At 40.3% G+C, this 23,865-nt stretch overlaps 1 protein-coding gene and 1 non-coding gene across 2 annotated transcripts; both read right to left on the reverse strand.

Annotated features, from left to right (window-relative positions):
* Positions 1-2,287: 2,287 nt before the first annotated feature.
* Positions 2,288-2,372, reverse strand: TRNAM-CAU (transfer RNA methionine (anticodon CAU)). Its single transcript is given in 2 exon segments — positions 2,288-2,323; positions 2,335-2,372. It is a non-coding gene; the product is annotated as a tRNA-Met (tRNA).
* A 16,934-nt stretch (positions 2,373-19,306) lies between these two features.
* LOC138910259 (uncharacterized) lies at positions 19,307-21,132 on the reverse strand. The gene is made up of 2 exons (XM_070201487.1): positions 20,646-21,132; positions 19,307-19,374 (listed from the first exon to the last, which is right to left on the reverse strand). The coding sequence occupies exons 1-2, from the start codon at positions 21,130-21,132 to the stop codon at positions 19,307-19,309; spliced, it is 555 nt and encodes a 184-aa protein (XP_070057588.1).
* Positions 21,133-23,865: the final 2,733 nt, after the last annotated feature.

The following is a 23,865-nucleotide window of genomic DNA, read 5'->3' on the forward strand; positions in this document are numbered from 1 at the left end:
TTTTGGGGGAGTAAAGATTCATCATGCGGGCCAAGGAGGTGTCTTCCCCCGTCTCCTGGCATAGCCTCCATAGACAGGCTACTGTCCGCCACACAGAAGAGCTTACCTGTGCAAAACAGACTTGATACCACTAGCAAGGCTCCAAAATTACGGGGTCAAGTCCCCCGCTCAATGAAAATGGACCCAAAGTGAAGGGATACGTGTAAACGTATGTAAAACACTTCTTAGGGAAGGTTGCTTGCTCAGCCAGATCGGGAGCGATGATGTTCAACTCATGGCAACCACAATCTTCCTTCACAACAGGAATGCTAGAAGGACGTATGGAAGAAGGGTACACACCAACAATCCATGTGCGGCAGAAGGAAACTTCTCCTCAAAATCCTTGGCTGTACTAAGCCTTCTGGGGATAATGGTGCTCACCGTAGGAGGACCAACATCATCAGTGTTTTCCTTGTTCTTTGAAGATATGGAGTTTTTGGAAGTGGAGGTCATGGTCAACAGAAGAAAGTAAGAATTTCTCTGAAGAAGAAGGTTAAAGAAAGATGAAATCAAGAGAGTTGAGTAAGAAAAGTTGAGAGAGTTCGAAAAATTATGAAGTGTAAAAGAAGAAGTATGAGGCATATAAGTAAAGGAATATACGGCTAAAATCGTGGCCATGATTACCTCGAGAACCGACGAAAATATTGCTGAATCGTAGAGTGACGCGTGTTCGGGGCATTAAATGTGGAGAGACGTGCGTCTAATCAAGCGTCAAAAATATTTCAGAGGGGTTCAGAAAATTTTCTGCCAAGAAAGGTATCTCCACCAACTTTCCGATGACGCAAAGATGTGCCACCGGAAAGCAGGGAGACTATATGTATAAGGTAAAATATTAAATACTCGTATAATAGAGCGGCACGTGGAATCGGAGATAGATGAAAAGCGAGACATGTGAAAATCAAGACTGGGGGCAGCAGTTTCGGTTGGCACCGGGAAGCCCCCGAAGGGAATATTGCTAATAAAGACAAATGAATGCCTGTCACCTGAAAGCATTCAATGAAAAATATTCTACAGTATTAAATACACAGTCCGTTATAGAGAATATGACATTCATAGCCCGTCGTTACACATTCTTTAATGGCTCCCATAATTGTCATTTAAGAGGGATTTGGTCCTAGGACCTTGTTCCCTAGGTGCAACTATAAATAGTGACTTCAACAACCATTAGATGGGGACGAATTTTCTGACAAATTTATGTTATATACTATTCAAAAGCTCAATAACATTTCATTTATGGCTTATTAAGATTCATATTACTGCCTTCGGAAGCTCTGCTCCCAGAACCAGGCTATTCACTGTCTTATCTCGATTTCAACGCTAACTCTTGCATTTTATTTAATTAATTTATTATTTTTAGAATCAAATCGATTCGCTTGTCTATAAACCACGTTACAAATTCAACTGTACCGTTTTACGAGTAAACAAGGTTCGAATGAACCCAATAACTTTTATTTAGACCATGTATTTGTATTAAAAATCTATAAAATATGTAGAACTATTTAATCGTGAAGGAGCTATGAGTTCGATGGATAATTCAGAACCCATAAACATTACGTCCTTGCTCCGTCACTGTTTGTAAGTGTTAGAAAAGATGTATTTCTATTGCTTAAAGGAATTGACAAGCTCTTAATTAACCATATGGTCCAAATATGAACGTGTTTGTGAACTAAACATATTTTACTTTAAAACTGACATGTGACAGTTTTAATTTTATCAATATGCACACATACTGGAAAATGCAACTTGTGAAATATTTTGGATAAAACGGGTGACAAGGTCATAATGAAAGACATGTCAAAGGTTCCAAAGAACTAGGGAACTACAATTGGACATCTCTTGTGATCAGAATCCTAACTTCGTCTCTCGAAATTGATGACTACATACAGATATGGGAAGCAATACCCAGAATCATGGGAGTTGAAAAAGAAGAGACAAAGCATTTAAAAAATGCAGTGAATGCACCAACCAAAATTGACGTCTATCAAAGGGGAAAATGAAGATTTCTCTAGTATATATTTACATATAATACAAATATTTCGTTCTAGAAACATACAAACTAATTGCTTTGGTAACAAATTTTTTTTTAATTCTTTTATACAAAGGCCCTGACTCCTGAGTTTGAGATCCTCTTGAATCATGGTTGCCAAAAGATCCTTTGGTCTTAGTGTTCTTGGGCCTGGGTCTGGAAATTCTATACTATCAAGAAGCCTTCGGCCCATAAGTAAATAACCACTAAAAACAATTGGTCTGGGGTGAGAGAGGCTCGAACTCTCGACCTCAGGATAACTCAGAAGCTATGAGACCTACGCGCTAGCCAACTGCGCCACCACCCCAAGATGGTAACTGCGTTTAATTAGTTATATATATACTTTCAAATAAACATGTGCTAATATGCCTTACTAATGTACTCTGTTTGCCGACCCTCCTTTCAGCATTTATTTATTTGGTTAACTCTATTAGCTTTAACTGATGCTTTATATGCATTATTGGGATGAGTAAGCACTCTAGATTAAAATCACTGATATGCATATCCTCCATCTAGAATGACTTGTTCAGTCAAAATAGTTGATTTGATCGATACAGTCGTTTTGCTAGAAATAACGCTAATTATTAAAAGTGAACTATGCAGGTCCAACTAATCGAAACTCATTATCTAACATTATCTACAGTAGCAAAATTGGCACACACCTAAAGTCAGGAGAAAGTTCAAGAGATGTGACTTGATGCCCCAATATTGGCTATAATTCTAGACAAGAAGACTCGTCACTTCTTCCAAATGGTTTCAAGAAGTTTGCTATGGCTCAATGAAAGTGAGCTTGAGCTAATGTTGCAACAAGAGGTAATGCAATAATCACATTCCTTCCATATTCTGTGTGCTATATATCCTTTAGTTACTGGTTTTTGGCCTTGGTAATCAACTGGTCTCTTTCTTTGCAGGATTACTGCCCAGAGATTACACATAACATATCTACGTTAAAAGAGGATGATATATAAAGCAAGCAGTTTTGATATTCTAGCTAGTAACCAAACAAGCTTGCTAGTTGCGTAGTGAAAGATGAACGAGCATTTTAGCTCTTCTGGTGGAGGATCTTGCTCTAGTTGGTGTCAAACAGAGATATTCATTGTGCAATGATATGATCATTATGTCATGTAAGTTGTAACTAGGATATAAGCAATAGTGTTGAGGTTCAATCAACTGTTTTCTATACCGTCTAGCTCTTTTCACCAAGACTACAAGAGCAAATTTAAGGCCAAAATGATCGCTCTTAACTGTGGAGTCCATCCCCATAAATGATAGAAAGAAAAAGAAGGAAAAAGGTCATCCCCAAAAATGAAAGAAGAAAATAAAGGAGAAAATGTCAAATTCATTAATTCACTTTATTTTCAAATCTAATTGTCAAAAATAGTAGGCACTTAATACTATACAAGGAGAGCTTCGACTCTCATTTCTACACACCAACAACGAGAGAAAGAAAGAGTGAGGCATCACAGACAGGGTATAAGAAAATAGTTTGTGAGAAAAATAGAGAATGAGCGATATTGTAGTGAGGTGGGAATATCAAAAGAGAGTTATTTCTTTTGAGTGTTGTAGTGGTCTTTGGAGTATTTTATTCGGACCTACAAAGAGTAAAATTCCTTGCTATAGTGATATCAGTTGCTCTTCTCGGGGCCGTGATTTTTCCCTTATTCAAAAGGATTTTTCACGTAAAAATCTTTGTATCGTTGTCACTCTTTTATTCTTGTTATTTACCGTATCTCGGTGCTACGTTATTATTCCGCTTTTATTAACGTGAATATTATTTCTGTAGGGAGTTTATTCCCAACAACTAGTATCAGAGCACATGTTCTGCTCGTTCACATAAATACTATTCATTGATGGTAGTACTATACTCGATGAAAAATAAAAATATTCGGAGTAAAATACGAGGTAGCAAAATTTAACGGAGATAGAGGTTTCTCAACATGGTAAAGAAGGATGAAAGATCTGCTCATCCAACAAGGATTACACAAGGTACTAGATGCTGATGCCAAAAAGCCTGATACCATGAAATGTGAGTATTGGGCTGATTTGGATGAAAGGACTGCTAGTGCAATTAGGTTGCACTTATAGAATGATGTGGTAACTAACATCATTGATGAAGACACCGCATGTGAAATTTGGACAAGGTTGGAAAGCCTATGCATGTCCAAAACGCTGACAAATAAATTATACCTGAAGAAGCAGCTATACGCCCTGCACATGCGTGAAAGTAAGATAAAGCCATCTTGCTATTAAACTCATTCCCATCTTCGTACGATAATTTCGCAACAACCATCATGTACGGTAAGACTAGCATTGAGTTGAAAGATGTCACATAAGCTCTTCTGCTCAATGAGAAGATGAGAAAGAAGCCTGAAAATCAAGGACATGCTCTCATCACAGAAGGTAGAGGCAGGAGTTATCAAAGGAGTTCGAGCAACTATGATAGATCCGAAGCTCATGGGAAGTCTAAGAACCGATCCAAATCAAGAGCCAGAAATTGCTACAATTGTGATCAACCAAGTCACTTCAAAAGAGATTGCCCAATTCCAAGGAAGGGCAAAGGTGAAAGTAGTGGCCAGAAGAATGACGACAACACAACTGCCATGGTGCAAAACAATAATAATGTTGTCCTCTTTATAAATGAGAAAGAGGAATGCATGCACTTGTCAGGTCCAGAGTCAGAATGGGTGGTTGAGACAACAGCATCTTACCATGCCAAACAGGTAAGAGATCTTTTTTGCAGATATGTAGCAGGTGATTTCGGCACTGTGAGAATGGGTAACACAAGTTACTCAAAGATTGCAGGGATTTGTGACATTTGTATCAAGATAAATGTCAGATGCACATTGGTTCTAAAGGACGTGCGACACGTACCTTATTTGCGAATGAACTTGATCTCGGAAATTGCTTTAGACCGAGATGGATACGAGAACTATTTTGTAAATTAAAAGTGGAGACTCACCAAAGGATCATTGGTGATTGCAAAGGGAGTTTCTCGTGGCACATTGTACACGACAAATGCAGAAATATGCCAAGGTGAATTAAACGCGACACAAGATGATATTTCTGTAGATTTGTGGCACAAAAGAATGAGTCATATGAGCGAGAAGGGATTGCAGATTCTTTCTAGGAAATCACTCATTTCTTATGCCAAAGGTACAATGGTAAAACCTTGTGACTACTATTTATTTGGTAAGCAACATAGAGACTCATTTCAGACATTGTCTGAAAGAAAATTAAATATACTTGATTTGGTATATTCTGATATTTGTGGTCCCATGAAAATTGAATCGATGGGCGGTAACAAATATTTTGTTACTTTTATTGATGATGCTTCACGAAATTATGGGTTTATATTTTGAAAATCAAAGATCAGGTATTTTAAGTTTTCTAGAAATTTCATGCTCTGGTAGAAAGGGAGACACGCCAAAAGATAAAGCGTCTCCGAAGTGACAATGGAGGTGAGTAAACTTCAAGGGAATTTGAAGAGTACTGATCGAGCCATGGGATCAGACATGAAAAGACAGTTCCTGAAACCCCACAACACAATGGCGTAGCCAAAAGGATGAACTGCACCATTGTGGAGAAAGTGAAAAGCATGCTCATAATGGCTAAACTGCCTAAGTCATTCTGGGGTGAAGCAGTTCAGACAGCCTGTTACCTAATCAATAGGAGTACATAAGTTCCATTGGAGTTTGACATCCCAGAGAGAGTTTGGACCAACAAGGAAGTGCCCTACTCACATCTAAAGGTGTTTTGTTGCAGAGCTTTTGCACATTTACCAAAGGAGCATAGAACAAAGTTGGATGATAAATTTGTCCCCTACATATTCATTGGATATGGAGATGAAGAGTTCAGGTACAGATTGTGGGATCGTGTAAAGAAGAAGGTCATTAGAAGCAGAGATGTAATCTTCTGAGAAAGTAAAGTTGGAGCTATAAATGATCAGTCAGAGAAGACAAAGAATGGTATAATCCCTAACCTTGTTACCATTCCTTCTTCTTCTAACTATCCCAAAAGTGCAGAAAGTACGACCGACGAGGTTGCCGAGAAGGGGGAGAAACCTGATGAGGTTATTGAGCATGGGGATCAACTTGATGATGATGTCGACCAAGTGGAGTACCCCACTCAAGAAGAAGAAGAACCTTAACCTCTGAGGAGATCAAAAAGGCCAAGGGTAGAGTCATGCAGGTACCCTTCCACAGAGTATGTCCTCATCAGTGATAAGGGGAGCCAGAAAATCTTAAATAGGTGTTGTCCCATCCAGAAAAGAACCAGTGGATGAAAGCCATGCAAGAAGAGATGAAATCTATGCAGAAAAATGGCACGTACAAGCTGGTTGAACTTCCAAACGGTAAAAGACTACTAAAATGTAAGTGGGTCTTTAAACTCAAGAAAGATGAAAATGGCAAGCTGGTCAGATACAAAGCTCGATTGGTGGTTAAAGGCTTCAAACGGAGGAAAGACCTATTCTGATCCACGTGTATACTTCAAAAGATTTTCTGACAACAATTTTATTATTTTGTTGTTGTATGTGGATGACATGTTAATTGTAGGAAAAGACATGGAGTTGATAGCAAAGTTGAAGAGAGATTTGTCCAAGTTATTTGATATGAAGGACTTGTCCCCAACATAACAAATTCTGGGTATGAAGATAGTTCGAGAGCAAACAAGCAGAAAGTTATGACTGTCTCAGGAGAAGTACATTGAACGTGTACTGGAATGCTTCAACATGAAGAATGCTAAGTCAGTCAGCACACCTCTTGCTAGTCATCTGAAGTTAAGCAAGAAGATGTGTCCTACAACAATGGAGGAAAAGGACAGCATGACCAAAGTTCCTTATTCCTCTGTCGTCAGATGTTTGATGTATATGCACTAGACCTGATATTGCTCACGCATTTGGTGTTGTCAGCAAGTTTCTTGAAAATCCTGGAAGAGAACATTGGGAAGTAGTCAAGTGGATACTCAGGTACCTGAGAGGTACCACGGGAGATTATTTATGCTTTGGAGAATCTGATCCAATCTTGAAGGGCTATACAGATGTTGATATGGCATGTGACATTGATAATAGAAAATCCACTACTCGATATTTGTTTACATTTTCAGGGGGAGCTATATCATGGCAGTCAAGGTTGCAAAAGTGTGTCGCACTCTCTACAACTAAAGCGGAGTGTATTGCAGCTGCTAAAGCTGGCAAGGGGATGATATGGTTGAAACGGTTCCTTCAAGAGTTTGGATTGCATCAGAAGGAGTATGTTGTCTATTGTGACAGTCAAAATGCAATAGACCTTAGCAAAAACTCCATTTACCATGCAAGGACCAAACACATCGACGTGAGATATCACTGGATTCGAGAAATGGTAGAGAATGAGTCTCTAAAAGTCTTGAAGATTTCTACAAGTAAGAATCCCGTAGATATGCTGACCAAGGTGGTACCAAGAGACAAGTTCGAATTGTGCAAAGAACTTGTCGGCATGCACTCAAGATAGAAGTCTGGTGTTACCTCCTTCAGGTGAATGGGTATGGAGGGGGAGATTTGTAGGGTCCATCCCCATAAATGAAAGAAAGAAAAATTGGGAAAGAGGTCTATCCCAATAAATGAAAGAAGAAAATGTGAGATTCATTAGGATTCACTTGATTTGCAAATCTGCAAATTATCAAAAATAGTAGGTACTCAATACTATTAAAGGAGAGTTTCGGCTCTCATTTCTACACATCAACAATGAGAGAAAGAAAGAGTGAGGCATTACAGACAGAGTATAAGAAAATAGTCTGTGAGAAAAATAGAGAGTGAGCGATATTGTAGTGGGTGGGAATATCAAAAGAGAGTTATTTATTTTGAGTGTTGTGATATACGTGGCTACTTTTGACCATAGACTATAAGCCTTGTTGGCTTCTCTATGGTCTTTCATTGGTCACTTGTTGGACATTTTATGTCCATTCATTAAAGGCCTTGCTGGCCAATCATATTCCATACAATGACCATCTATTTTCTTATAAATAGGCTAGCAAATGTCCATATCAAATACACCTAAGTTTGAGACAAACGTCTCTTGCCTTTCCTTTCTTTCATTATAGAGGTTTTATAAGAGAGTTGAGTGTTGGAAAATACTTGTGTGAACTTTTTCTTTGGAGTGATCTTGTGAGGTTATTCTCTTGGGGTATTTGGGATTAATTAGAGTATTTACTCTAATTTTATACTCTCTTTTGTACTCTTGTTTCTATAGTGAAATTGTTCCTCTCCGTTTGTGGACGTAGGTCACCTTGACCGAACCACGTTAAATTTGTGTCTTCTTTACCTTCTTTAATTGCTGTTATTATCAACTTGCATTATCTTTGTTATTGTCATTATACCATTATTTGGCTAAATTCCACACTACCCGGGTTCCCGATCCTAACAAATTCGTATCAGAGCCAAATCTAACCGGGTTAGTTTAAATAGCCAAAATGACTCTAACAAAGTCTTATGTTGAGAAATTTGACCGAAGTGCAAACTTTGAAATGTGGCAATTAAAGATGGAAGCTATCTTAATTCAGGATGGCTTATATTTGGCACTGCAAGGAAAGGGAAAGATGACGGATAAAACGGACGAGGAGTTTGCCGTCATAGACAAAAAGGCAAAATTAGGTATTATTTTAAATCTTTCAAATAAGGTTTTGCATGAAGTTGCAGCAGAAAGCTCAGCCAAAGGCATATGGGAAAAGCTTAAAACCATATATATGAAAAGAACAGTAGAAAATAGGTTTTACCTAAAGCAAAAACTCTACACTTTTCGTATGGCTGAAGGTACCTCTATACTTACACATCTTGATAATTTTGATTCTCTTCTTATGGATTTAAGTAACATAGATGCTGAAATCAAAGATGAGGATCAAGCTGTGTTATTGCTTGTTTCCTTTCCCCAGTCGTTTAAACATATAAGAGATACTATGTTTTATCGAAATGATAATATCTCTTATAAAGATATCAAATCTATTTTGAAATCAAAAGAACAAATAGATAGAGATATTACTGGGGAAACTAGTAGGAACCAAGGGGAAGGCTTATTCATAAGAGGTAGATCCAATAAGAAAGATTCAAGTAATGAGAAACCTAAATCAAGGTAAAAATCCAGATACAAAAATGTCATGTGCAAATATTGTCATAAGAAAGGTCACATTATTTCTGAATGCTTTAAATTGAAAAACAAAGAAGAGGATACAGAAAAGAAAAATGAGCACAAAAATACTGACACTGCCGAAGCAAGTGTAGCTACTGATGAGACTGAGGGAACTATTTTTTAACAACTAATAATAGTTTCAAATCTAACAATGAGTGGATTTTATATTCAGGTTGTTCTTATCATATGTGTCCCAATCGGGATTTATTTACCACCTATGAATCTATTGGAGGTGGAGTTGTCTTGATAGGCAATAATGCTGCCTGCAAAGTTATTGGAAAATGTACAGTCTGAATCAAAATGCATGATGGTGTGGTGATAACTCTCACCGATGTTAGACATGTTCCTGACTTGAAGAAAAATCTCATCTCTTTAGGCACTCTAGAATCTCTTGGGTGCAAGTACATAGGTGAAGGTGGAGTTCTGAAAGTTTCTCATGGTGCTCTTGTGATCATGAAAGCATATAGATCTGGTACGTTGTATACTCTTTTGGGATCTACTGTTACAGGTGCTACTGCAGTTTCAATATCAGATAAATCAGATTCTGACATCACCAAATTGTAGCATATGAGTAAAAAAGGTCTTTCCATCCTCAGCAAAAGAGGTCTTTTATGTAGCCAAAGTACTGAAAATATGGAGTTCTGTGAACATTGTGTGTTCAGGAAGTAGAAAAAAATCAGCTTCAAATCTCCAGCGATTCATAGAACAAAAGGTACTTTGGATTACATTCATTCAGATCTTTGGGGTCCTACACGTATCCCATCAAAAGGTGGTTCCAGGTATATGTTAACTTTCATTGATGATTATTCAAGGAAAGTTTGGGTTTATTTCCTGAAAAATAAAAATGATGTTTTCTTAAATTTCAAACAGTGAAAAGTTTTGATTGAGAAGCAAACAGGAAAACAGGTTAAGCGGCTTAGAACAAATAATGGCTTGGAATTTTATAATGATGAATTCAATGAATTTTGCAAGAATGAAGGAATTGCTCGACATCGTACTGTGAGAATGACACCTCAGCATAATGGTGTGGCAGAAAGGATGAATAGAACTCTTTTGGAAAGGGCTAGTTGCATGATTTCAAATGCTGGGTTGACAAATGCCTTTTGGGTAGAAGCTATCTCTACAGCTTGTTATATTGTCAATCGAGCTCCTTCTGCACCTTTGAACTTTAAGACTCCAGAGGAAATATGGTCAGGTACTCCTGCTAATTATTCCGATTTAAAGATATTTGGTTACCCTGCATACATGCATGTAAATGAAGGAAAATTAGAGCCAAAGGGCTAAAAAGTGCATTTTCCTTGGGTATGCATCTGGGGTGAAAGGATACCGATTATGGTATCCTGATCCCACGACACCAAAATTTATAATTAGCATAGATGTAACCTTTGATGAATCCTCTATGTTACATTCTAGAAAAGAGTCTTCTAGTTCTTGTAATACAGACAAAGGAAAGAGTATACAGAAGCAGGTGAAGGTTGAGATTGGCATTCTTTCTGAGCCAAGCTCATCAACTTTGGAGCAAAATACTGTTGAAACTCCTGAAGTTGAGCCAGAAGCTAAAATTCCTGAAGTTGAGACTCTTGAAGTGGAACCAGAAGAAGAGGAGTATTCTATAGCCAAACATAGACTAAGAAGAGAAGGTAAATAACCATTAAGTTTTGGAGATTATGTTGCATTTGCTTTTTCAGTTGCACAGGAAACTAAAGAAATTGGAGAACCATCAAAATATTCAGAAGCAGTTTCTGGTGCTGACTCAGCCAAATGGCTGATTGCAATGAATGAAGAAATTGAGTCTCTCCACAAGAATGGTACTTGGTCTCTTGTGAAGCCGCCATCAGGAAAAAGAATTCTTGGTTGCAAATGGGTCTTCACGAAAAAGGATGGCATTTCAGGGGTTGAAGATGCGAGGTATAAGGCACAATTAGTTTCAAAGGGCTATAGTCAGGTACAAAGAGTTGATTTTAATGATATTTTCTCACATGTTGTTAAACATAACTCTATTCATGTCTTGCTTGCCATCGTTGCCATGTATGATTTGGAATTAGAACAACTTGATGTTAAAACAACTTTCTTACATGGAGAACTTGAGGAACAAACATACATGAATCAACCCGAAGGATTTGAAATTGAAGGAAAATAAGATCATGTTTGCTTGTTGAAGAAATCCTTGTACGGATTAAAGCAGTCTCCAAGACAATGGTATAAAAGGTTTGATTCCTTTATGTTGGGTCATGGTTATTCGAGGAGCATGTATGATAGTTGTGTTTACTTTCAGAAGTTAAATGATGGTTCATTTGTGTACTTATTATTATATGTTGATGACATGTTCATTGCTACTAAGGATTTAACAGAAATTCACAATTTGAAAAGTCAGTTGAAAAGTGAATTTGAGATGAAAGATTTGGGAGCACCTAAGAAAATCCTTGGCATGGAGATCAAAAGAGATCGAGGAGCCAACAGGCTATTCCTGACCCAGAATAAGTACTCGGAGAAAGTCTTGGAGAGGTTTGGCATGAAAGATGCTAAACCAGTGAGTACCCCTCTTGCTGCTCATTTTAAGTTATCAACTGATCAGTCCCGCAGTCAGAGGAAGAAGAGAGGTATATGGCACATGTACCTTATTTCCAGTGCAGTCAGCAGTATTATGTATGCAATGGTTTGTACACGTCCAAACATTTCACAAGCAGTGAGCGTGGTAAGCTGATATATGGCTTGCCCTGGTAAAGCACATTAGCAGGTTGTGAAATGGATTCTCAGATACTTGCAAGGTACTTCAAACACATGTTTGGAGTTTGGAAGAAATACTAAAACTTTGGTTGGTTTTGTAGACTCAGATTATGCAGGTGATCTTGACAAAACAAGGTTACTGACTTGCTATGTATTTTGTATTGGTGGTTGCGCTATAAGTTGGAAAGCTACATTACAACATGTAGTAGCTTTATCTACTACCGAAGCAGAATATATGGCAATGACCGAGGCGATCAAAGAAGTCTTATGGTTGAAGGGTCTATTTGCTGAACTCAGTTCACACCAATGTGGTATTACCATTTTCTGTGATAGTCAAAGTGCCATTCACTTGACTAAATATCAGATGTATCATGAGAGGACGAAGTATATTGATATCAAATATCACTTCATCCGAGAAACCATTACTAAAGGAAAAGTCTCTATTCAGAAGATCAACACTAGAGACAATTGGTGACATGCTTACGAAGCCTCTTCCAGTTGTCAAGTTCAAGCTTTGCGTGAACTTGATTGGCATTTATGAAGAATGATTTCGCCCACTGGGGATTTTGCGGAGAAGGAAGAGCAATTTTATTATATCAGCCAAAACTAGTCCAAGGTGGAGATTTGTGATATACGTGGCCTACTTTTGGCCATAGACTATAAGCCTTGTTGGCTTCTCTATAGTCTTTCATTGGTCACTTGTTGGACATTTTATGTCCATTCATTAAAGGCCTTGCTTGCCAATCATATTCCATAAAATGACCATCTATTTTCTTATAAATAGGCTAGCAAATGTCCATATCAAATACACCTAAGTTTGAGACAAACGTCTCTTGCCTTTCCTTTATTTCACTATAGAGGATTTATAAGAGAGTTGAGTGTTGGAAAACACTTGTGTGAACCTTTTCTTTGGAGTGATCTTGTTAGGTTATTCTCTTGGGGTATTTGGGATTAATTAGAGTATTTAATCTAATTTTGTACTCTCTTTTGTACTCTTGTTGCTATAGTGAAATTGTTTCTCTCTGGTTGTGGACGTAGGTCACCTTGACCAAACCACGTTAAATTTGTGTCTTCTGTATCTTCTTTAATTGCCGTTATTATCAACTTGCATTGTCTTTGTTATTGTCATTATACCGTTGTTTGGCTAAATTCTGCACTACCCGGGTTCCCGATCCTAACAAGTGTTGTAGTGGTCTTTGGAGTATTTTACTCGGACCTACAAAGTGTAAAATTCCTTGCTATAGTAATATCAGTTGCTCGTCTCGGGGCCGTGGTTTTTCCCTTATTCAAAATGGTTTTCCACCAGAGGCGTCGTGATGACACTTAGTCTCTAAGACTAGGTAAGCCGATTACAATTACATTTCGAGCCAATTTTTTGAAACATATAATTTAATACAAGTGTCAAAATCAAAAGCGGAAACAATTATAACAACCTTCCAAGACTGGTAATACTGAGTTACGAACTCTAACTGAATACATGTAATGATATCAAGGATCGAATATACAATTACTGTTCGAATAAGAGTTGACAGTACAATAAAATTGAAAGACTCCAAGGGACTGCGACGACCAAGCAGCTCCACTTTGAATACTTGCGATCAACACACTAACTCTGTCCGAGTCCGATATCTCAAATACCTGTCTCTGCACAAAAATATGCAGAAGTGTAGTATGAGTACACCACAGTCAGTACCCAGTAAGTATCAAGACTAACCTCGGTAGAGTAGTGACGAGGTATAATCAAGACACTCACTAGTCAAATAACATGTGCAATATAGCATACAAAAATAATAAAAAAACAAATAGCAGTGATGGAAACAATAATCAACTTGTGACATAAATATCAAGGCAACAAGAACATCATAAATATTGCTCAAATGAATAATAAACACAAGTATAGCCAATTAATCAAGTCCTTCAAAATATACATCTTTTATCTATAAGTTTTTCAAATAAAAATCTTTAGAATGTAATCCATACAATTAAATATATCCCGAATATACTTCCTTCAAATAAATATCTTACGAATATAATTCTTTCAAGTAAATATCTTTCGAATATAATTCTTTCAAGTAAAAGTCACCATCTGACACCTCATTTAACTTTCCTGGTGTGAGGAATATATTCAAGATATGACATCAAATGGAACGGTAACACCTTTGTCCATTTATCTCATTAAATTCATAACTTTTCTGGTGTGAGGAATATATTCAACATATCACATCGAATGGCACGGTGATACCTTCGTGCACTTGTCTTATTCTGACCAATATATATATGTAGATCAAATCAATTGGCACAGCAACACCTTTCGTGCATTTATCTCTTTCTAACCGAGCATACAAATAACAGTACCAACTAGGTGGGAGAAATGACAATAATAGTAAAATAATAAAGTGGGAGGCACACAGGAAGCAACAACGACTACAAGTCACAAAGAAAACATATGTGCACAATAACAGCTAAAGATAAAGGCATGAATGTCTACATAATGAAAAGATATCACAATATAATGTATGTCTCTTGTCCTCGCCTGCACGAAAACACCCTTCGTGCCATGAACATATGATAATATAAAAATAATGGCACGACATCACCTTTCGTGCTTTTACTCTCATCCTCACATGATAATGTATATGAATGTCACGACCCAAAATTTCCCACCGACGGGATCGTGATGGCGCCTAACATTTCACTTGCTAGGCAAGCCAACGTTAGAGAATCATTAAACCGATTCCTTATTTTCATTCAGTAATTAACAATAATTAACTAAGATGAAATATAATAAGTGCGGAATATCATAAAAACTGTATTAATTACTACCACCCGGATCTGGAGTCAGAATTCACGAGCATTCTAGAATTTGATACAAGTAGTAGTCTGAAAGAAATACAACTGACTGAATGAAAGAAACAGTAGAACATAAAAGATAGATGGGGACTTCAAGGTCTGTGAACGCCGACAGATCTACCTTGAGTCTCCGTACAATGGACCAATAGCAAAATTTCGATCAACCCGAGCCGGTATCAAAATCTGCACAGAAAGTGCAGAGTGCAGTATAAGTACAACCGACCCCATGTACTGGTAAGTGTCGAGCCTAACCTCGACGAAGTAGTGACGAGGCTAAGGCAAGGCACCTACAAATCAACCTATACAATTTAACAATGTATATACAAATAACATAAATGAAGAAATAAACAGGAAATGTCAGGAGGGGAACATACTGAGGGGAATACAAGATAAAGAACTACAATAGAATGATCACCGGAGCAGTCAATATACCATGAATCAACAGGAATAGTGAATACAGTAAGGAAAAATGCACAACATCACCCTTCGTGCTTTACTCTCAATCTCACCATAAAATTAATAGAAACGGCACGGCATCACCCTTCGTACATTAACTCTCATATTATGGCACGGCATCACCCTTCGTGCATTAACACTCACAATATGGCACGACATCACCCTTCGTGCATTAACACTCACAATATGGCACGACATCACCCTTCGTGCATTAACAGTCACAATATGGCACGGCATCACCCTTCGTGCATTAACACTCTCCCTTACCATAATGCAATGCATAAATAACAACAGGGAGATAGAATAACAAGTACATACCTTACTTCAACATTTGGTTCCATAATATCAATCTCAACTTTGAAATAAAAACTCAATTATCACCAGAAAATCCGTAAACATGATAAGAACGATAAATTGAACAACACTAGTGTAACACATAGCAATTAGGCATATGAATGAGACAATATAAGAAAATATTAGAGAAACATGGAAAATAGGTAAATTGGCGGCGCATAAGTACTCGTCACCTCACATATACGCCGCTCACATGAATTTCATTTAGCAAGTAATGTAAGGTTCCTAATTCCCTCAAGTCAAGGTTAGACACAACACTTACCTCGCTCCGAAGGCCACTTAATTCTCAATCACAGCTTTTCCTTTGGAATTCACCTCCAAACCACTCGTATCTATTCAAAAATGAGTCAATAATATCAAATATTGCTAAAGGAATCAATTATATTGCATAAATTAAATTTCTCAAATTTTCCTCCAAAAAGTCAAAAAACGACCCCGGGCCCGCTTGGTCAAAACCTGAGGTTCTGACCAAAATTCATTTACCCATTCATCCCCGAGCCCGAATATATAATTGGTTTTGGAATCTGACCTCAAATTGAGGTCTAAATCCCCAAATTTCCGAAATTCCTAGTTTCTACCCTAACCCCTAATTCTACCATGAAGACTCTAGATTTTAGGTTGAAAATTCAAGAAATGTAATGGGTAATTGAAAGAAAATGGTTTAGAATCACTTACCAACACATTGGAGAAGAAATGACTCTTTAAAAATTGCCTCACACCGTTTGGTTTTTGAGAAAAATGAATTTTTGGCTAAATCCCATGTTTGGATTCTGTTAAGTGCTGGGCGATAGTGTTCATCGCGTTTGCGAGAGCACTGTCGTGTTCGTGAAGAGTATAGGCTGCCAAGCTTTCGCGTTCGCGAGACAATGCTCATGATCGTATAGGCTACCCTTCCCTGGTCTTCGCGTTCGCGAGACAGTGTTCGCGTTTGCGATGAAGAAAAGGCTGACTCCCCCTCCCTAGTGCCTAACACTACGCGTTCGTGATGGGCTTGTCGCGTTTGCGAAGGGTAACACCCCCATCGCTTCGCGTTCGCGACCAAGCGTTCACGTTTGCGAAGAAGAAATCCCTGCCTCATCAGTTTACTCTTCACGTTCGCGAGAGGACGTTCGCGAACGCGAAAAAGGACATGGCAGAACCCAGACTCTGCAGAAAAAACCAGATTTTTCCAAAGTCCAAAACATCCCGTGGCCTATCCGAAACTCACCCGAGCCCTCGGGGCTCCAAACCAAACATGCACACAAGTCTAAAAATATCATACGGACCTGCTAGCGTGATCAAATCGCCAAAATAACACCTAGAACTCTAAATGTAGCACCAAATCAAATGAAATTCTCAAGAACACTTTAAAGTTACTATTTTCTCAACCGAAGGTCCGAACACGTCAAATCAACTCCGTTTCTCACTAAATTTCACAGACAAGTCTTAAATATCACAATGAACCTGTACCGGGCTCCAGAACTAAAATATGAATCCGGTACTAACAATGCCAAACATCAATCAATTCTTAAAAACAAATAATTTTCAGACTTTTAATTTTCATCAAAAATTCATAACTTGAGCTAGGGACCTCCGAATTCGATTCCGGGCATACGCCCAGATCCCATAATTCGATACGGACCCACCGGGATCGTCAAAACACGGATCCGGACCCGTTTACCAAAAATGTTGACCAAAGTCAACTAAAATCAACTTTTAAGGCATAAATTCTTATTTTCATCAATTTTCAACATAAAAGCTTTCCGGAAACCTGCCCGGACTGCGCATGCAAATCGAGGAGGGTAAAAATGAGATTTTTAAGGCTTAAGAGCGCATATTCAATTCTAAAACATAAGATGACCCTTTTTTGGGTCATCTTTCTCCACCTCTAAAATAACCGTTCGTCCTCGAACGGACATAGAAAAGTACCTGGGCTGGTGAAAAGGTGGGGATATCTACTCCGCATATCGGACTCGGACTCCCAAGTAGCTGCCTCAATAGGCTGACCTCCCCACTGCACTCGAACTGAAGGGTAACTCTTTGATCTCAATTGGCGAACTTGCCAGGCTAGAATTGCCACCGGCTCCTCCTCGTAAGGCAAATCCTTGTCCAATTGGACAGAGCTGAAATCTAACACATGGGACGGATCGCCGAGATACTTTCGAAGCATGGACACAATGAATACCGGATGAATAGCTGCTAAACTAGGTGGCAACGCAAGCCTGTAAGCTACCTTCCAGAATCTCAAAAGGTCCGATATACCTAGGGCTCAACTTGCCCTTCTTTACGAACCTCATTACACCCTTCATGGGTGATACCCGAAGTAACACTCTCTCTCCGACCATGAATGCAACATCACGAACTCTACGGTCGGCATAACTCTTCTGCCTAGACAGAGCTGTGCGAAGTCGATCCTGAATAATCTTGACCTTATCCAAGGCATCCTGTACTAAGTCTATGCCTAACAACCGAGCCTCTCCCGGCTCGAACCACCCAACTGGTGACCAACACCGCCTATCATATAATGTCTCATACGGAGCCATCTGAATGCTCGACTGGTAATTGTTGTTGTAGGCGAACTCTGTAAGGGGCAAGGACTGATCCTAAGAACCTCCAAAGTCTATGACACAAGTGCGGAACATATCCTCCAAGATCTGAATTGTGCTCTCGGACTGCCCGTCCGTCTGAGGATGGAATATTGTGCTCAACTCAACCCGCATACCCAACTCACGCTGTACTGCCCTCTAGAAGTGCTAGGTAAACTGTGTACCTCGATCAGATATAATAGACACTGGCATGCCATAAAGACGGATGATCTCCTGGATGTAAATCTCTGCCAACCGCTCCGAGGAATAGGTAACTGCCACAGGAATGAAGTGCGCTGACTTGGTCAGCCTGTCCATAATGACCCAAACTGCATCGAACTTCCTCTGAGTCCGTGGGAGTCCAATAACAAAATCCATAGTGATACGCTCCCACTTCCACTCAGGAATTTCTAACCTCTGAAGTAAACCACCAGGTCTCTGATGCTCACACTTTACCTGCTGGAAATTTAGGCACCGAGCTATATATGCAACTATGTCTTTCTTCATCCTCCTTCACCAATAATGCTGCCTCAAGTCCTGATACATCTTGGCGGCGCCTGGATGAATAGAATATCGGGAACTGTGGGACTCCTCAAGGATTAACTCACGAAGTCTATCCACATTAGGCACACAAATACGACCCTGCATCCTCAAAACTCCGTCATCTCCAACAGTAACCTGCTTGGCACCACCGTGCCGCACTGTGTCTCTAAGGACAAGTAAATGAGGATCATCATCCTACCGATCTCTGATGTGCTCAAATAAAAAAGACAGTAACTGTACAAGCTAGAACACGGCTGGGCTCAGAAATATCTAACCTCACGAACTGGTTGGCCAGGGCCCAAACCTCCAATGCTAGTGGTCTCTCACCAACTAGAATATAAGCAAGGCTGCCCATACTCACTGCTTTTCTACTCAATGCATCGGCCACCACATTGGCCTTTCCCGGATGGTACAATATAGTGATATCATAATATTTCAATAGCTCCAGCCACCTCCTCTGCCTCAAATTTAGTTCCTTTTGCTTGAACACATACTGCAAGCTCCGATGATCAGTGAATACCTCACATGGCACGCCGTAAAGATAGTGCCTCCAAATCTTCAGCGCATGAACAATGGCTGCCAGCTCTAGATCATGAACAGGGTGATTCCTCTCGTGGACCTTCAGCTTCCGTGAAGCATATGCAATAACCTTGCCACCCTGCATCAACACATCACCCAGACCAATAGGAGATGCATCACAATATACTATATAAGATCTTGAATCTGTGGGTAACACCAATACTGGTACCGTAGTCAAAGCTGTCTTGAGCTTCTGAAAGCTTGCTTCACACTCGTCTGACCACCTGAACGGGGCACCTTTCTGGGTTAATCTGGTCAATGGGGATGCTATGGATGAAAACCCCTCCACAAATCGACGGTAATAGCCCGCCAAACCCAGGAAACTGCGGATCTCTGTAGCTGATGTGGGTCTAGGCCAGTTCTAAACTACCTCAATCTTCTTAGGATCCACCTGAATACCCTCTGCTGATACAACGTGACCCAAGAAAGCAACTGACCTCAACCAAAACTCGCATTTTGAGAACTTAGCATATAACTGGCTGTCTTTCAGAGTCTGAAGAACGATTTGAAGGTGCTGCTCATGATCCTCTCGATTGTAGGAGTATATCAAGATATCATCAATAAACACAACCACAAGGGAATCCAAGTAGGGTTTGAACACCCAGTTTATCAAATCCATGAATGCTGCTAGGGCATTTGTCAGCCCAGATGACATCATTAAAAACTCATAATGCCCATACCGAGTCCAAAAACCTGTCTTAGGAACATCGGATGCTCTAATCCTCAACTGATGGTAGCCAGATCTCAAATCAATCCTTGAAAACAACTTGGCACCCTGAAGCTGATCAAATAAATCATCAATCCTCGGCAATGTATGCTTGTTCTTGATGGTGACTTTTTTCAACTGCCGATAATCTATACACATCCTCATCGATCCATCTTTATTCTTCACAAACAACACAGGTGCACCCCAGGGCGAGACACTAGGTCTAATGAAGCCCTTATCAAGCAAATCTTGCAACTGCTCCTTCAATTCTTTCAACTCTGGCGGGGCCATGCGGTATGGCGGAATGGATATAGGCTGAGTGCCCGGAGCCAAATCAATGCAGAAATAAATATCCCTGTCAGGCGGCATCCCCGACAGGTCTGCAGGAAACACCTCTGGAAACTCACGAATAACCAGCACTGAATCCATGGAAGGAACCTCTGCACTAGAATCGCGGACATAAGCCAAATAAGCTAGACATCCCTTCTCGACCATATGCCAAGCTTTCACATAAGAGATAACCCTGTTGGCAGAATGGCCAAGATTCCCTCTCTACTTTAATCGAGGAAACCCCTGCAAGGCTAAGGTCACCGTCTTGGTGTGACAATCTAATATAGCATGATAAGGTGATAGCCAATCCATACCCAGTATGACATCAAAATCACCCATGTCGAGAAGTAGAAGATCTACACGAGTCTCAAGACTCCAAATGGTGACCATACACGAACGATAAACATGATCTACAACAATAGCATCTCCCACTGGTGTGGACATATACACAGGAGCACTCAAAGAATCACGGGGCACAACTAAATAGGAAGAAAAATAGGATGACAGATAGGAGTAAGTTGATCCCGGATCAAATAGAACTGAAGCATCTGTACTGTAAACTGAAACAGTACCTGTGATAACAATGTCAGATGACTCAGCCTCAGGCCGGGCTGGGAAAGCATAACATCGGGGCTGGGCCCCACCACCCTGAACTACGTCCATGGGACGATCTCTAACTGGCTGGTCTCCACCTCTAACGACCTGACCTCCACCTCTAACAGTCTGGCCCCTACCTCTGACTGCCTGACTCCTGCATCTGGCTGGCTGAGCAGGTGGTGCGACAACTGGTGCCGGAACCATGGCACGAGAACTCTGATGCTGTGAGCTGCCCGTTGCTCGAGGGCAAAATCTAGCAATGTGCCTAGGATCACCACAAGTATAATATAACCTTGGCTGCTATGACTGCTGACCCTGAAACTGACCCTGTCGACCTGAATAACCACCCTGATAACTCTGGAGTGGAGGTGCACTAATAGGAGCTGGTGGTGCATTGTAGGCTAGCTGGTCGGAATAATGCATCTGAGGGCCACGACCACTTGAGGCACTGTGGTATGCCTGGAGCGCTGAATGAAACGGCCTAGGAGGATGGCCTCTACCAAAAGTACTCCTGCATCTAGATGAGGCACCGCTGAACTCACCGGAATGACGAGGTCTCTTGTCAGACCCCTGACCTCCCTGAGTAAGAACCATTTCGACTTGTCTGGCAACATTAGCAGCCGCCTGAAAAGAAATCTCACTCCTAGTCTCCTTAGCCATCTGCAATCTGATAGGCTGAGAAAGTCCATTAATAAACCTCCTCACACTCTCTTTCTCGGTGGGAAGCAGAAGAATAGCATGACGAGCCAAATCCACAAAACGGGTCTCATACTGAGTAAAACTCATACTGCCCTACTGGAGACGCTCAAACTGACGGCGACGCTCCTCTCTCAATGTGATAGGCAGAAACTTCTTTATGAAGAGCTAAGAGAACTGGTCCCAAGTAACAGCAGGCGACCCAGCTGGTCTGGTCAACAAGTAATCTCTCCACCACTTCTTGGCGAACCAGTCATATGAAATGCAGCAAAATTGACCCCATTGGTCTATTGTATACCCATGTTTCGTAGAACCTCGTGACAACTGTCAATATATTCCTGGGGGTCCTCTGAAGGAGCACCACTGAAGTGAATAGGAAAGATCTTGGTAAACCTGTCCAATCTCCATAAAGCCTCAGAAGACATAGCTGGCCCATCTCCGACCTATGCCGCAATAACTGGCTGAACTAATCCGACTGGCTGAGCTGCTAGAGCCTGATACTGGGGAGTTATCTGCTCCATAGTGGGAGTGATGGGAGTCTGGGCTCCTCCTCCAGCCTGAGAGACTGCTAGTGCCATGGGAAATGCGCCAGTCTGGGACACACTCTCCATAAGGCCCACCAAACGAACCAAAGCGTCCTGAAGTACTGGGGTGGCAATGAACCCCTCCGGAATCTGAGTTGGTCTGGTAGGAACAGTCTGGGCTGGAACCTCCTCATCAATATCTATCTGAGGCTCCACTGCTGGGGCTGCTGCTCGGGCTCTAGGCTGAGCCCTACCCCTGCCTCGGCCTCTGGCACGGCCTCAGCCTCGACCTCTGCCCCGCGTAGGAGCTGCCACTAGAGGCTCTGGCTGATGCTCAACTGAGGAAGTTTTACGTGTTCTCGCCATCTGCGAGAGAATAAGAGTAGAAGAGTTCAATCAGTATTGAGAAAGCAAAATCGCACGGCAGAGAAGAATAGAAGTGAAACTTGTTCCTAAACTTCATAGCCTCTGGAAGATAAGCACAGACGTCTCCGTACCGATCCTCCAGACTCTACTAATCTTGCTCGTGAATCGTGAGACCTAGGCAACCTAGTGCTCTGATACCAACTGTCACGACCCGAAATTTCCCACCGACGGGACCGTGATGACGCCTAACATTTTACTTGCTAGGCAAGCCAACGTTAGAGAATCATTAAACCAATTCCTTATTTCCATTCAGTAATTAACAATAATTAACTAAGATGAAATATAATAAGTGTGGAATATCATAAAAACTGTATTAATTACTACCACCCGGATTTGGAGTCACAATTCACGAGCATTCTAGAATTTGCTACAAGTAATAGTCTGAAAGAAATACAACTGTCTGAATGAAAGAAACAGTAGAACAAAAAAGATGGACTTCAAGGTCTGTGAACGCCGACATATCTACCTTGATTCTCCGGACAGCGGACCAATAGCAAAATCTCGATCATCCCGAGTCGGTATCAATATCTGCACAGAAAGTACAGAGTGCAGTATCAGTACAACCGACCCCATGTACTAGTAAGTGTCGAGCCTAACCTCGACGAAGTAGTGACGAGGATTAGGCAAGGCACCTACAAATCAACCTGTACAATTTAACAGTGTATATACAAATAACAGAAATGAAGAACTAAATAGGAAATTTGGGAGGGGAACATACTGAGGGGAATACAAGATAAAGAACTACAACAAAATGATCATCGGAGCAGTCAATATACCATGAATCAACAAAAATAGTGAATACAGTAAGGAAAAATGCACGGCATCACCCTTCGTGCATTAATACTCACAATATGGTACGGTATCACCCTTCGTGCATTAACAGTCACAATATGGCACGGCATCACCCTTCGTGCATTAACAGTCACAATATGGCACGGCATCACCCTTCGTGCATTAACCCTCTCCCTTACCATAATGCAATGCATAAATAACAACAGGGAGATAGAATAACAAGTACAAACCTTACTTCAACATTTGGTTCCATAATATCAATCTCAACTTTGAAATAAAAACTCAATTATCACCAGAAAATCCGTAAACATGATAAGAACAATAAATTGAACAACACTAGTGTAACACGTAGCAATTAGGCATAGGAATGAGACAATATAAGAAAATATTAGAGAAACATGGAAAACAGGTAAATTGGCGGCGCATAAGTACTCGTCACCTCACATATACGCCGCTCACATGAATTTCATTTAGCAAGTAATGTAAGGTTCCTAATTCC

The sequence above is a fragment of the Nicotiana tomentosiformis genome, chromosome 4 (genome assembly GCF_000390325.3).
Source record: "Nicotiana tomentosiformis chromosome 4, ASM39032v3, whole genome shotgun sequence".
In the NCBI taxonomy this organism is placed as follows: domain Eukaryota; kingdom Viridiplantae; phylum Streptophyta; class Magnoliopsida; order Solanales; family Solanaceae; genus Nicotiana; species Nicotiana tomentosiformis.

Excerpts from the sequence above, each read along its gene's own strand:
- LOC138910259 (XM_070201487.1), bottom strand. The coding sequence starts at position 21,132 with ATGGTTCCGGCACCAGTTGTCGCACCACCTGCTCAGCCAGCCAGATGC. Across the intron at positions 19,375-20,645 it reads TGATTTTGATGTCATACTGG|GGTGGCAAGGTTATTGCATA; the intron begins GTATGGATTGGC and ends GTGTTGATGCAG.